This window comes from Chaetodon trifascialis, chromosome 11 (assembly GCF_039877785.1).
Source record: "Chaetodon trifascialis isolate fChaTrf1 chromosome 11, fChaTrf1.hap1, whole genome shotgun sequence".
In the NCBI taxonomy this organism is placed as follows: Eukaryota; Metazoa; Chordata; class Actinopteri; order Chaetodontiformes; family Chaetodontidae; genus Chaetodon; species Chaetodon trifascialis.
In genome coordinates this window covers 16,355,987-16,370,928 of record NC_092066.1, presented here as the reverse complement: position 1 = coordinate 16,370,928, position 14,942 = coordinate 16,355,987, and the positions used below count along the sequence as shown (strand labels likewise).

At 42.6% G+C, this 14,942-nt stretch overlaps 3 protein-coding genes across 5 annotated transcripts in view; 1 reads left to right on the top strand and 2 right to left on the bottom strand.

Annotated features, from left to right (window-relative positions):
- LOC139339377 (mitochondrial import inner membrane translocase subunit TIM44-like) overlaps positions 1 to 88 on the bottom strand; it is a 103,105-nt gene extending 103,017 nt beyond the window's left edge. For both annotated transcript variants that reach the window (XM_070974968.1, XM_070974967.1), the window contains exon 1: positions 54 to 88. In XM_070974968.1, coding sequence (XP_070831069.1) covers positions 54 to 83 — 30 coding nt within the window. In that variant the 5' untranslated portion in view covers positions 84 to 88. The remainder of the gene's footprint in view (positions 1 to 53) is intronic.
- A 1,124-nt stretch (positions 89 to 1,212) lies between these two features.
- LOC139339378 (ras-related protein Rab-11B-like) lies at positions 1,213 to 6,440 on the top strand. The gene is made up of 5 exons (XM_070974969.1): positions 1,213 to 1,428; positions 3,780 to 3,975; positions 4,437 to 4,630; positions 4,778 to 4,858; positions 5,734 to 6,440. The coding sequence occupies exons 1-5, from the start codon at positions 1,389 to 1,391 to the stop codon at positions 5,877 to 5,879; spliced, it is 657 nt and encodes a 218-aa protein (XP_070831070.1). The 5' UTR covers positions 1,213 to 1,388; the 3' UTR covers positions 5,880 to 6,440.
- A 1,990-nt stretch (positions 6,441 to 8,430) lies between these two features.
- LOC139339310 (E3 ubiquitin-protein ligase MARCHF2-like) lies at positions 8,431 to 12,534 on the bottom strand. Of its 2 annotated transcripts, none has more exons than XM_070974866.1 (5): positions 12,376 to 12,534; positions 10,863 to 11,195; positions 10,565 to 10,760; positions 9,890 to 10,099; positions 8,431 to 8,680 (listed from the first exon to the last, which is right to left on the bottom strand). In XM_070974866.1, exons 2-5 carry the CDS (start codon positions 11,045 to 11,047, stop codon positions 8,525 to 8,527), a joined length of 747 nt encoding a protein of 248 aa, XP_070830967.1. In that variant the 5' UTR covers positions 11,048 to 11,195; positions 12,376 to 12,534; the 3' UTR covers positions 8,431 to 8,524. The 2 variants fall into 2 exon arrangements, with proteins under 2 accessions (XP_070830967.1, XP_070830966.1); XM_070974865.1 differs by having other exon boundaries at positions 12,208 to 12,520.
- Positions 12,535 to 14,942: the final 2,408 nt, after the last annotated feature.

The following is a 14,942-nucleotide window of genomic DNA, read 5'->3' as shown; positions in this document are numbered from 1 at the left end:
TGCTCTGCTCAAAACTCAAGCGCTGCAATGAAGTACATGTATGAGTGCCTAACCTCGTAGCACCGACACACGGAGGCTGCCATCTTGGTCTTCAAATGCGCGCAGCAGCACGTGCAACCTTACTGCAGCAGCTGACCTCACGTTTGACCAATAGGAGCAGAGCTAGCAGGGCTGTGGGCGGGACCAGCTGTCAGCACGACTTTAAAGGGAAACTTCACCCTAAAAAGAATGTACAGTGTTTACAATGACACTACGCCATTATGCACAGGTTCGGCTGTCACCTTCATCAGGAAATCCGAGCATTTGACAATTTATCCTATCGCCAGTTGATTGCATTCTCACTTACACCATAAACTCTTGTAATTCACATTATATCCAAAAGGGTTTAATATGAATGCATAGTTATAAGTCAGAAAATGTCCCATTGAATCACAATAAATCACCATCATTATTGGCATAGGGAGTCCTTTGAGTTACAATATCAGAAAAATGCCATATGTTATTGTCAGTTTTAGTTTGTCTTTTCTTTCTAAAGTCTTTGTTATATTAACTTTTGTCATTTCAATTGGTAAGACAAGTTTGACGTGTTTGTGAAGAAATGTAGCCATATAATTCAATATACATGGAGCATTTGTTCATGTACGGAAACAATCTGATTGTCATCCAAATTTTCCAACAGTTGGCAGTTTATAAACATAAGAATTAAAGGCAGAAATATAAAAATAACAATAACAATAACATAACAATAATCTATACACTTCATCGAGCTTTCTATTAAATAAACAATTTCAGGCAAACATATTTATGTTTGTTTTTTTTTATTTGTGCCATCGTGTTTCATACATTGTATTTTCCCTCACAACTCCAACACAAATGCTCCATGATTTGCCAGTCCCTCATATCGTACAAAATATCTCCACCATAACATTTTCCACTTATACCTCCAAAATATGGTCTTTAAAACAATTCAGTAGGTTTGTTACTGCCTGATAAAACTGCAGCTATCACATTATAACAAATCACATTTTTATTTTCATCATCATAATAAAGTTAAATGATGTGACAACCCTCTGTGGCCTGCCCGTCTCACTCTTTCATTCAGAATTAAGGCCTGTCTGTCTGTGGGCCTTAGCTGGATGCTGGTCTGCCGGCATGCCAGTAAAGAGCGCCCCCCTGAGGAAGGTATTTGAAGCGCAGGGACTCCTCCCCTCCCTCTGCAGAGTTGGGAGCTCTCCCCTTCTGCGGCCAGCTCGCCTTGACAGCCAAAACTGGCGCAGAGTCTCGGCACAAACCTTTCCCATATTTTTTCTGGCATATAGCGACAATTCATACCAATACTTTTCACACATCCTCTTCCGGAGACAAGTGTTGGAGCGGCCTCGTCTAGAATGGGGAACCGAGACGATGAATACGATTTCTTGTTCAAAGGTAAAAAAAAAAAAAAAAAAAAAAAAAAGATGACTGCATTCCCCCTTTACACAGGCTCTCACCGACGAAGCTGTGCTTTATCTATACATCTCGTACCGTGTCATTGTCGCTGAGCATATATCTAGATTTTCTAAGGAAACGGAATAATGTGTTTTTTCTCAGGGACTGTCCGGATGATCATCGCTTGCTGATATTACAACATAATGCTGTCATTGTAACATTACAACGCCTGCAGCTATATTTATAGGTATAGGATGCAACACCCTGTCCGTGCTCAGCCTTTCTATTAAACTTTCATCAACTCTCAGAGCAGGTTTTGGTCGTTTGAGTCAACAGTTTCCTCGTTTATTGAATGACATTTGATGTTTTCTGCTCATTCCACCTCATGTGGTTGATTAAAGGCCTATTAGCCTCCAGTGATCGATACGCTGCATCCTCAGATGATTGTAAGAGTCAGCTCTCCCTGAAAATGCTCAGAACTTTGTGTGTTAGCGTTATTGTGATAACCAGTAGGCCCGATCAGCTTGAGGTCGAAGCGGTACCAGACTCAGGTCCATGTGTATCTTCTGGGCTCAGTTGGATCCAGAATGCCTCCCTTTGATCGTGCTATCAGCTCCTGTGACACATTAACATCCCGGGCCTGTGGAAGCCAAAGGGACATTTAGATGTAACAAAGTATCCTCTGTGGCATGAATAGGGCATCTGCCGGAGGCGAGGGCTCTCTCCCTCCCTCTCTGCCCGAGCCATCGTCTGTGTACCCGGCCGAAACAGGAAGGGCAAGGCGGCCTGAAACTTGTCGATTCAGGTTTTGATGGAGCCCTGTTATCAGCTTCCTGCAGCCCGGACCAGCGCGGTGTCGCCAGGGACAAAGTTCGGCTCTATTTCCTTTTGTCGACGGGAGAGAGAGAGAAAACAAATGGGCTCCACCTCTGCTGCTGCTGCTGCTGCGCTGTGGACAGCAGCCTCCTCAGCCCCGGTCCAAACACCGGCTCATCCCCGGTCCGAGAGCTACTCTGATGTCTAATTTAACACAGCTGAGACATGCGTAAAACTGAAGCCTGTTCATGATCAATCCAGTTTTCAGTTTATGCTGTGGATGCCACACAGCAGCTGCTCAGTTGTGCTGAACTTATGGTTCTTTTAGAGGTTTTCAGCCTCAGATTCTCGTATTTATACTCACAGTGTTGGTGCCACATCCCTACAGTTCCTTTTCTTCCTTGCTCTTGAATCTTTAGGGCAGAATTAGGCAGGTGAAGTGTAGATTTCAGCAGTTTATTTGCTCACTGTCACCACCCTCAGGTTGTTTTGGTTGGGCTAAACTCATGACTTGAAAGGCCGAGCATATTAAGTTCATTGAAGACGCAGGGTGAAAAGCAAATCCCTCATTTATTCAGTTGAGAAGATTCTGCTCAGTGGAAGAAATGGTTCTTGAAAACCGTCCCCCGTGCTCCATTATTTAAATTTGGCCATCACCAACTAAAGCACCTCTTTATTTTGTGGATAATCCTTCAGGCACTTCAGGGCTTTAATTCCTGTTTGGGTTATCTAACGGGAGGGTGATGGCATAAATGAAATAACTGTACCTCTTCATGGTCTTCGGTGGTTGGCTGCTAATGGACATGTGTTCTTGTTTTTTTTTTACCCTCTTTCTCTGTGTGAGTGGTTCTCTACAATGACACCCAAAACAGTCTGGATATGCAGAACAGTTCAACTACAAGAATCGTTGTTCAGTGGGTTAATTGTGAGTGAGGAAAAGTGGACAGTGTCAGACACACAGTTTGTGTTACATATTGTTCAATACAACAGGCTACACATGACTTATCAAATACTCCATCACATAGTTTGTCTGTTAAACAATGCTGCTGCTGCTGCTGCTGCTGCTGCGGTTGCCTTTTGGTCAGGCTGTCACATGTTATTTTTAATGTATTGTAAAGCCATGCTTTCGTCTTTTGATAAACGCTGCTGAGAAACTACTTGAAATAGATCAGAAAAAGCTTTGTTTCATTCGAAAAACTTCAGATAGTTGTCATTCAGTTAAGAGCAGTAATGAAAAGGGCAGATTCTCTGGAGCTATTGAGTAACAGTTAGGCTATGTCTTGACTCGAGCCTTGCATTTTGTTATACACTGTACTTTAGAAAAGTAATAGGTGTTTTTCATATCCCATCATAAATCACACACACACACGAGCATGAAGCCCCTGGGTTCTGCTGAAACAGCCTTTAGAGGCACTGCTTTATGCAATATCAACATTTCTTGGATCTATTAATATATACAGCCCATCTCCCATCACACATACTGTACCACACAAATACACCTGTCTCATCTTCCTCTCTCTTTCTTCCCTCCACAGTTGTGTTAATTGGGGACTCGGGCGTAGGGAAGAGCAACCTGCTCTCTCGATTCACGCGAAACGAGTTCAACCTCGAGAGCAAGAGCACTATCGGGGTGGAGTTCGCCACGCGCAGCATTCAGGTGGACGGCAAGACGATAAAGGCTCAGATCTGGGATACAGCAGGACAGGAGCGCTACAGAGCCATCACCTCGGCGTGAGTCCACCTCTGTGAGCCCTGCCTGTCACCTGAAACCCCTCAGTGTGGGGAAGTGCTTCAGTGACAGTTGACACATTATCCTGCAAAATGGAGTAATTCAAATGAGGCAGCATTTAGTTAAAGAGGTAGACACAGGTCCCCAGGCAGCCCTGTCACTGTCCTAGATACATACGTGCATCTGATAAACGTCAAACATGTTCAGTGTAAATTCAGAGCGGCTGCAGATGTCAAAAGCAAACTTTCACTTTGACCTTTCTATCTTGCGTGGAATTGAATTTAAGACCAATTTAAAAACACATATTTAGTAAAGCAGCAGAGTGCAGACTATACTAACTACTGTATCTTCTGGATTAGCCAGTGAACAAGCAACAGAGATGTACCTGTCATGAAAACCAGTGATTTCTAAGACTAAACCTTCGACCCCCTGATGTTTCCTGCCATCTTGGCTCCTGCTACAGATACTACAGAGGAGCGGTGGGAGCGCTCTTAGTGTATGACATAGCCAAACACTTGACCTATGAGAATGTGGAGCGCTGGCTGAAGGAGCTGAGGGACCACGCCGACAACAACATCGTCATCATGCTGGTTGGCAACAAGAGCGACCTGCGCCACCTCAGGGCCGTGCCCACAGACGAGGCCCGGGCCTTCGCAGGTACCGGAGCCTACAGACAGACACGGGAAAGGTCAAATGTTAGAGCACAAGGAGGGATTTTAGACTTTACTTTTGTCGCTGGGTATTTATAATAAATAGTAAGCTTCTGTTGCTGTTAAATGTAGGTTTTCTTTTCTCATCCCACAGAGAAGAACAATCTGTCATTCATAGAAACTTCAGCCTTGGACTCAACAAACGTTGAAGAAGCCTTCAAGAATATCCTTACAGGTACGCTTATGAACAGAGGTGGGACGTCACAGCTGCACTGTTTATATTCTACTGGAATAATAAGAAAAGAAAGTATTTCACTTTAATCATTCCCAAACCTTGGTCTAATAACATACCATTCGCATGTGATTCTAAGCTGAAATGGTGTTACTTAAAGGTCCGGTGTGTAGAATTTAAGGCGATCTATTGGCATATATGGAATATAATATTCACAAGTATGTTTTCATTAGTTTATAATCACCTGAAAATAAGAATCACTGTGTTTTCATTACCTCAGAATGAGCTCTTTATATCTGCAGAGGGAGCAGTGACTCCTCCACACACACAGTCATGTAGTACTCTACAGTAGTCCAAAGTGGACAAACCAAACTGGCTCCATAGAGCGTCTTTCATGTTTTTAGGGGCCACTGTAGGCTCTCCTACATGCTTGGAAGGGGAGGGTGAGGCAAGGGGTACTGAGATGATTGCAAAATGTAATCTCACCACTAGATGCTGCTAGATCCTAAACACTGGTCTGTAAAGATTTTACATTTCAAGCTTTAACATGCACTAAACCTTTGTGTGATTTAAGGACTGGGAGCATAAACTTAAGTTTTGAACTAGCTCCTCCTGAAAAAAATGGTAATTTCTGGTACGTGAACTCTTGAACTTTGCTTCTGTAACTTCCTCTCTCTGAGAGAAGTTGTTTGTGTTGTGTGAAATCATGTTCCTTCTAATGTGCCAAGTGAGGGTGACGGATAGCTGCGACCTCACCTCAACCATGTTGTTTCAGTGCTATAGACACATAATGTGGTTAGAAAGGTGGTCTTCTAAGATAACCTTTGCCAGCTCATCTGTTGACTGATCTGTTTCTATTCCTCCCTTTCAAAAAACAGAAATCTACCGCATCGTCTCGCAGAAACAGATCGCTGAGCGGTCTGCCCATGACGAGTCCCCAGGAAACAACGTGGTGGACATCAGCGTGCCACCCACCACGGACGGCCAGAGGGGGAGCAAACTGCAGTGCTGTCAGAACCTGTAACCCACGGCCACTATCCCTCCTCGCCTGGGTCGATTATTAATTGAAATCCACAGTGTCGGTGTGCTTCCATCCGCCTGGGGTGCAATATTGTCTAGATCTGCACTTTTTAGATCAGTGGAGTCAGTTCTGTCATGCCACAAGTGATCGATCCCAAAAAGAAGTGTTTGAATTGATTTCAAATTATAATCTGACCCAGGTACAATCTGCTACATCCCAGTGCAAAAACAGGACTGGTGGTACGGCGTAAGTAGCTACCAGTTACCCATGATAGTGTAGCAGAATAGCTTGGCCTGAGACCTTGTAGACATCTCCCTGGTAGACGGTTATTGCCACACGCTGGAGGCCTGGGGTTTCAATCCTGCCTGTTTCAGTCGTACCGGCAGTCCTGTTTTTTGGGCTTTCCTCCTCCTCGTTCAGTCATCATCTCAAAAGTGGTCGTGACGCTGCTGATGCTTATTTCATTTTGTGTAAAATATATTCTTTTTGTTTTGTTTTGATTTTGATAGCTTGTCTGCTCACATACATTATATTAATGCCATGAAATTAAATTTTACAATATTATGGTGCTTGTGCTGTTTTTATTTTAGCAACACAAAATGACACACTGTACCTGAACAGTGTTATAGGGTGGTCTTGGGTTAAGCTCAACCCAAGACCACCTTATAACACTGATATTTTTTAGGTATTTTTTATGCTACAGTGGATTGTAGCATTTTACTGTAGCCTCAGCTCAAGATGGAGCTAGTTTTATAATATATATTATAGTATCATAATTTAGCTCTTCAGGTCCGTCCAGTGGTTCCCAACCTGGGGGTCAGGCCGATCCAAAGGGTCACAAGATAACTCTGGGGAGTTGTGAGGTGGTTACTGAGGTAAGAAAGATGAAAAAATGTTGTGCTAGCCAAATTTGTGTTAGTTAACAGTTAATGAATCCATCTGAGAAGCTTTAAGGGGAATCCAGTCTTTGTTGGAGCTGGTAACAACTCATTAAACCTGACAAGGGGCCCCAGCAATGTATTGTATTTTACAAACGTGTATGTTTTTATGGAAAACCTTAATCTGAAAAGTAGCTGTTGCTGTAAATTAAGTGTAGCAGACTTTCCCTCTGAAATGAAGTGAAGTATAAAACAGATTAAAAAGGAAATCTTCACGTACAAGTACGTGAAATTGTACTTAACACTTGAGCAAATGTCATATTCATAGTGTTCACTGTGCCTGTCACAAAGGTCTCCCAGCACAAATATATTAAATGGGAAAACAATTCAAACTATTTACACAATAAGACTGAAACCTCGGGGCATGACCCCCACAGTGACTGATCATTAGATAATATTTCCAAAGGCCACATGAAGACCATTAGTGGCTGAAATACCTAAAACCAGCAGACGAGTCACATTCCACATTGATTTCGTCCAGGAGTCCCTCGTGTTTTATTGCACAATAACCCAACTTTCCAAGGGATGCAGCAGGAAGACTACAATAACACAAAATACTTTTTTTTTAGCATATGCTGCATACATCGATTGAAATCTCAGAACACATTTCTCTTCTGCACCTTCACCGAGTACCAGCCCGCTCTGATAACATCTCTGCTTTTATATTGAACAAAAGTCTGTAATCTCACTATCAGAACACTGGTATCTCTTCTATTTAAGACTGCATCTCTTGTGATGTAGGACGTAACTACTGGTCATTGCTAGGCAGCTCAATTAATGAATGGTGCATTTACAAGTGGAGCAGGGCCGTTTGCTAATGCACTTTTATGACAATAGTAGAGACGTCACCCAATTAGAATGTAAACACTTTTCCACACCTTTAATACTATTTCTTCTTACATTACCGCACTTCCGTTTGACGGCTGCAGGTAGTGTTGTCCCATTTACTACGATCCTCACTGACCCCGTGATAAGTGTGATAAATATGTGATGCCTTAGCTGTTGTCTAAACAGGAGAGGGAGTTGATTTCCACTGTTCAGGCAGCAATGATAAAGCTTTACCAGGAAATTTTAAAAGGGTTCAGATTATAGACAAGACCTTGTGACTGTCGCCCCTTACTTGTCAAGAATGAATATTCACAGATAGACTTTGTCAGTCACGTTTTTAGATTATTATCCTGCCGGGCTACTGGCTGCCCGTTGTTCAAAAAACAGCTAAATACATTGTGAAGGGGCATGGGGGAATAATAGGTAGTGAATACTTTTCATATTATATTGTAGTAGCATGCTGAATCAGTTATATCCTGCTACATTAGCTTGTGTCTTAGTATTTCATAAGTTTGTGTCACGGACATTCAGCTGAGCTGGTTAGTCCATTGTCCATGTGTTCATGTCATTCACATCCCAGCCCTGGCTGTCCGGTGACAACTCTGTGTTTCGACATCGACTATGACTCTGGAATGAGTTCTTCCCAAAACCACTTCTTGTGGTCGGCCAATACCGTAGTAGTTTACATCAAGTGCTTCAATAAAAGAAATGAGAAGGAGAAAGTAAAGTAGCTCTGTCTCCTCCCAGAATGGTCCATAGGAAGTGCAAAAGTTCATTAATATGATTAATTTTGCTTTTTGTTTGTATTTTTTTGTTGTTTCTTTTTTAGAGAGTGCTTCAGTGGGTGTTATTTTAAATATTCCCCTTGGCACCACTCTGCACTCATACGATGGTCTCGTCAGTCATTTTCTTGGTCGACTTGGTCGGCACTGAACGTTGGGTGGTGTGCGCCCCTTTCATGTCAGGCATGAGCAGGCGCACTTTCTGATTGGTCCGCCTCCACTCCGAGTACAACTGACAGTGATACCGAAATGACACCTGAGATTGGACGGAAGAAGAGCGGGAGGGGGGCAAGACAGGAGGTGACAACAGAGGAAAAAGACAGACATCATTACAACTGAGAGCATTTGAGACAGAGTAGTCTGGACACAGAACAGGAACAATACGCTGGCAGCAGTAGGCACTAACAAGCCGTGAGACAAAGGGCTCATCTTTAATTGTCATTTCCACTGATTCTTTTGCTGAAGATTAAAGGATTGGGTTTCTGGAGAAGTTTTCAGATTCACAGTATATCCTATTTTTAAAGAATAGGATCCAGTGAAGGAAAAGCAGCTTATTATTACTTAAGAGTAAAAGCCAGCTTACTCTTACTCTCTCAATGAGCTCTGCATGCATAAGTATGCATGAACCATCTGCCCAGCTTCCAAACAAATGGGTGATCTGTGTCAGAGATTATCAAGCTGTCATGTCTCTCTATCATTTGACTTTGTTCAAGTGGCATTCAAGGTCACAGTGGGACCAGAAGTACCAGAACAGTGATATAATTTCTGCGATAATCAACAGCAGAACATAAATTTGTGGGTTTGGTTGTTATTGTGCTGTGCCTGTGCCAGTTAAGATTTATTTTCCAAATCTATGTGGGACAGCAAGACATTAAAAACAACTTGTGGGTGTCAAGATGCCAGAGAGGAAAGCATTCACTCTGTGCTTGCACCTTAAACGCAGAGTATGTAATTTCTGCCTCTAGGGATCAAAACAATAACAAAAGACGAAATCTGATGATGTCCTGAGGTAGCGTGGGATTGTTGGGAGTTGTTGTCTTCATTGTTAAACAACCACCATTGCCGATGAAAATGAATATTTGTGCTCCATTATGAGTGAGCAACACACAAACAATAGCAAACAACAGAGGCAAGCTAGCTACTCCGCTACCCCACTGACATCTCATCTGGTGTCTCCCTGAATATGTTAGTAGTTAGAAGGTGTAAAAGGCATATGACGCCGCCGACAGGTGACCAAATGAAATGCACCAAACCATATGGATTTCTCTGCGTTTGAACACTGTTGGTAATATTTGGGATTCTGTAAGTACAGAATTCAATTAAATATATAACATCAATCTAGTTGTTCTTAGGCATTTCAATGCAGAATTGTTACACAGTATGCCTGTGACACAGGTACATGAATATGTGTACCATCATGCTTTTCTCAATTACAGGAGGTTAACTTAAGTAATGGATTAGTTACCAGTGTCCAAAGGATGTAGATGGTGAAGAGGGCGATGGTAAGGGCGATCAGGCCAACAGCCTCGAGTCTGCTCTTCAGCTGCAGGTGGTCCTGGGCTCCCCTCAGACACAGCCAGCCGGAGATGGCTGCCAGGGGTGTGATGAGAAGGAAGCAGGCCATGTCACACAGCAGTGTGCGCTTCTCACTGCGAGGGCCTGGGTCCTTCAGCCACTGAGCAAGGGCAAAATGAATGAAAATTAGCTTTCCAGAGTATCACCTAAACCAGTGTTACTTTGATTGATTGGTGCATCTTAGTTTTTAATAGCTATTGCAGCAAAATCCTGCCAAGTACAAGAGAATAGGGAAAAAGGTGTGATTCCCATGCATAACTAATAGGAATGCACGGCTGCTACTGAAAACGAGTCCTATGAGGCGAGAGTTCTTATTACAAGGTCAGGCAACCACCTCATCAATACAAGCAAGCCGCCTCATATCCTGAAGATGCTACCTGTTGAAACACAATTTCCACGGCTTAAAATCAATCTCACAGACACTTCAAATGTCAGCACAAGGCCAAAAGCAAAGATAGCCTGCTTTGGACAAATTAGACTTGCTCACTTCCACCTCTTTTTGTATGGAAATAAAAAAAAAAAAAGACAACAAAAGCGTTTCACCGAGCAGTAAAAACAGTCTGACCTGTGTGAGTGGTTGTGGTCGTCGTTCAATAGTGAATTCTGTGTGACAGAGTTCACAGTAGCTGGTGTTGGAGGAGGACAGCCACTTCTCCAAGCAGCTCTTGTGCACTTTACCCAGCGTACCAGTGCAGTCACAGGGTGAGAGCAGCGTCTCCCCTCCAGCGCCCTCGTGACAAATCCGACACATGCCCACATCGCTGTGGAACAAATCAGAGAAGACAGAAATATGATGATTAACCAAAGAACAATGTAATTACAGTGTGTTCGTTGGGCCCCATGTGGCTTCCTCCCTCTCTTACCTCTGCAAGCTCACTGCTTTGACAACAGTGGAGAGTGGGCGGCCATCTTTAGCTGTAACCTTGGCAATGTACTGGGCCTGTGTGGTAGAATCAGACTCCTCCGAATCCTTGGAGGCATCAGATTCTGCATTCCCGGAGTAATCACAAAGGGAGCCGGGGAGGTGGCAGCACCCTGACGAAGACATGGCTCAGCTGAGGGTGACAGTGACTAAGATGATGGTGGAGGCGACTTCAGAAGAGGGTTTGATCCAAAACCTGATGTCCTACACCTCTCTTCTTCTCTCCTACTGTCTTCACCTACAGAGCAAAATGCCTGGTGGATTGTGACCAGGACTATAGTAGAAGAACAAGAGACAAACAGAGTGACTTGAAAAGACATGATAAATACAACATGATGTTATTTTTGCAAGCCTGTCATATGGTGCTTTCAAAGTCTCAGTGATGTCCTGTTGATACAAGCGGGGGCGACATCCTAAAGGAGCAAACAAAGTAATGGTTTGCTGTGGGTGTAAGAAGGGCTGGAAAAACTGTCTACTGGAAATGAACAAGACACACAACCTTCAAAAAGCCTCAAATCAAGGCACAAAATCCTCAAAAATATCTATTTACCAAATGAATCCATCCGTACAAACAAAGGCATGTTGTGAGGTCAAGTTATGCCTGAAACCTACAAACATTATCAAAATCAAGATGGAATTATTGCTAACGGTGTGTTCTGTATCAGTGAGATGTGTGAGACTCCTGGAACGTTTCAATTGGAGTGATGGTGGAGCCATAAAAATGCGTTTTATCTTTGTTCCACTTTGTTCTAGAAGTAATTAAGTGGTAAATAAGGATGATACAGATTCAATAAACTGAGTTGGCAAGCAAATAAATATAATAAAGAAAAAAAAACCCTGAAGTTTAAGATTAGGGTGAACCTGATGAGCAGTGGTGGTTCAGGTCGTCGTTTGAGCCCCTGCAACCAGCCCCCAGACTGATGCTGTCATTGATACATTAATGAACAACTTCCTTGAAAAAGAGGCATTATAACAACACATAAGCATGGAATGAGATTCGTGTGTTTAAAGCCATTATGATTTACCTCCTGAGCACTGTAAATCTACACTGTGTGCTCCTACTCCAAGATTAACAGTTCAAATTTGACAGCTAATATTGACGGTGTGGAGCTGTAGATACATGACTGATACAGTGTCGTTACTGTACAACCGCTAACAAAAGCAAAACGTGTCTCTGCACACGAAAACAATGTGAAGCGGTCGAAAAACAAGCTGGTGTGCACTGCTGGTATATCGAAAAACTGGCAGGCGCGGTGAAAAGCAGACGTTATCGTGAATTTACTCACCCGACGGCCTCTCTTTTCTCGCTCGGCCTTGGCCTTGGCCCTGCGTTAACCAACAAACAGGCTAGCTGAGCTAACTGGACAGCCCTAGCTACAAACTATGACATTGACATCTAACCAAAAGCTGGTGATATCAGGCGATACAAAAGACGACCATATGCGCAGCAGCACCTCCATGGCTTGTAGTATATCTCCCTCGGGTGATTTTGTTCGGAAAGGTGGGAAGAAACAGCTGTTTCTGCCAGGATTACTAGACACAGCTATTGTGGCTAATAGGCTAGCAACGGGCAAGCCTTCCTCAGCGTCCCTCAGCTGTGCGTTGGTCATGTGACACAATGCTGCCTTCAAAGTCATTAGTGATGTTTTGATAATCACAACTTTACACACATACCACTTATCAAAGTGGCAAATACGACTAGTACGCTTGTAAGACGTGGAAATACATGTGATTTCCTTTTGCCAAGTTTGCTGCTAAGGCGTCAGACATAAACATTTTTTTACTCCTAACCTTCTGATATCCATGATCAAAGACACAATTTTACATTTGCAGTTATGGGGCGGCCGGAAAGCAGCGCACGGCACAAACAATATCAACAAAACCTGTGATCGTGCCTGTTTGGAGATTCTGTGGTTCAAATGTTTCATTCTTTTTCCTCTCAGTATGGGTTTGCTTTCAATAAGGAGATGACCATCATCCTCCATTGAGAAATCAGTTATATCAAAGTTATGTCAAAAATAAAACCGCTAGGTGGCATTATTTAGTCAACCGTGTCAGGGTGGCGCAGAGAGGGCCTTTAGGACAGTTGTTCCTCAGGTGAGGTCAAACACCTGCACGTGTGCCAGCGAGGGCTTTGAAAATGCGTAAGTCTGCCATCAATGACATTAGCACAATGGCAAAATACAACAATGATAGTTTACATTTTCAACAAACACATATTTTGGGGTATTCCTATTTTAATGCTACTTTACACTTCCACTCCACAACATTTCGGACAGAAGCATTACACTATGTAAATGAAGATTTTGAAAACCTATAATGAGCATAGAAAATATGACTCATTCCTGTACAATAAGTTATATTGTGGGACACTGGTTCAAAAACATAGTGATCAAATGTGACTGATACTGTGCTGCCAAAGTGTACACTTTATTATACTGTACAAACAGAGCTGACGATCAGCAAATATAAGTGTTCTCAAAAACGTGTTTATTATTGACTTACTGAGATAGCTGAACTTTGTTGTAATGAGCCAAGTCAGTGACTTTTGGTATCTCTTTTTAGCCTCAGCCACTAAAAACAAAACTCAATGACATTAAAGCCTTCAAAAAAAAAAAAAAAAAAAAGGAAAGGTGTACTTGACCTAGATCTTCAATGCTCATACAGCCCTTGCTCTATTTTGATCAGTCTGTTATCATGTTCTAGTTCTGCCACTTTTGAGAGTCGGTATTTTGTTACCAGAGATTCAAAAACATTGCAATTTAATTCATGCATTATGCAGAAATATTCAAGAATGTGACGCTTTGCAGATTTTTAAAATGTCCCTTTAGTGTGACCTGAAATAGTAACCTCCATGTGTATTTTTTAACCAGTAGTTAAACAGTGTCTATTTTTGTCATATTGCCCTGCCTTACCTGCTCCCCCCGCCTCTTCCTTTTCATTCCCTTTGAACCCAAACACTGATAAAGAAGGGGTCCACTCATGGTGAGTGTGATCTTGGTCCGTTACCAAGGACCACACACACACACACACACACACACACACACACACACACACACACACACACACACACACACACACACACACACACACACACACACACACACACACACCTCTGAGCGTGTTTTTCATTAGTTATCCCACCCGCCTGTTTGGTCAAAGTCCAACAGAAATCAGGAAATCACGAGACACTACCTCTCCGCCTGTGTGGGATATCATGAGACATGTGTTAGTGGACTTTAACACAGACAGATACACAAATAAACACACAATTCATTTGGCACCATTTGAAAATATAAGAAAATATTATTTACCTAATAAAGTGTTTCTGAAATATTTGGCAGTGTTGTTTACTGGGTTCATGATCCATTGCTGTGATCATAAAGGAGTTTCTGAGGCTGTAGAGAAGGTTTGAAACTGGTGGGACGACATGCCAGTGGTTCAACAAGTTGTAGCAATATGTTTGTCTCATTACTAGTTAAAATGCTTGATTTCTGAAGCCTGCTTCGGCTGTATTGACGGTGTAAACACACAGTAATTACATGCATTTAGCACATTACTCTTTCAGCTCGTGTTGCACTTGCTATTCTCTCTCTTCAGCTGCAAGCTCAGGCACACAAACCAGCATGTTCCATGTCTTTGCCACATGCGTGGGTTGCTGCAATGTCTAAATCCAAATCTCTGAAGGGCAATGAAATATAATTATTTTTGATTATTATTTGAATTTGATTTGTTGCACACATACAAACCAGTTACAGACATACAGTATATGTTACATTCCTTCATCATTTATCTACAGTGTCACAGAAAGAAATGGAGAGTGAGTGAGACAGCCGCTGACGGAAGCTGAGGCAGACAGATGGATACAGACAGGCAGATTGCACAATATATTCACAGCGTTTGGCTTTCAATAACAGTGTAATTCAATTGCTGCTGTTCAGTCTCGTGATCCTTTAAACTGTCAGTAGGAATCCTCATGAGCTCCAGTGGAGGGCAATCATTTTGTGATGCACTCATCCTT

Excerpts from the sequence above, each read along its gene's own strand:
- LOC139339378 (XM_070974969.1), top strand. The coding sequence starts at position 1,389 with ATGGGGAACCGAGACGATGAATACGATTTCTTGTTCAAAG. Across the intron at positions 1,429-3,779 it reads ATACGATTTCTTGTTCAAAG|TTGTGTTAATTGGGGACTCG; the intron begins GTAAAAAAAAAA and ends TTCCCTCCACAG. Across the intron at positions 3,976-4,436 it reads TACAGAGCCATCACCTCGGC|ATACTACAGAGGAGCGGTGG; the intron begins GTGAGTCCACCT and ends CTCCTGCTACAG.
- LOC139339310 (XM_070974866.1), bottom strand. The coding sequence starts at position 11,047 with ATGTCTTCGTCAGGGTGCTGCCACCTCCCCGGCTCCCTTTGTGATTAC. Across the intron at positions 10,761-10,862 it reads AAAGCAGTGAGCTTGCAGAG|CGATGTGGGCATGTGTCGGA; the intron begins GTAAGAGAGGGA and ends TTTGTTCCACAG. Across the intron at positions 8,681-9,889 it reads TCTACATCCTTTGGACACTG|GTGTCATTTCGGTATCACTG; the intron begins GTAACTAATCCA and ends GTCCAATCTCAG.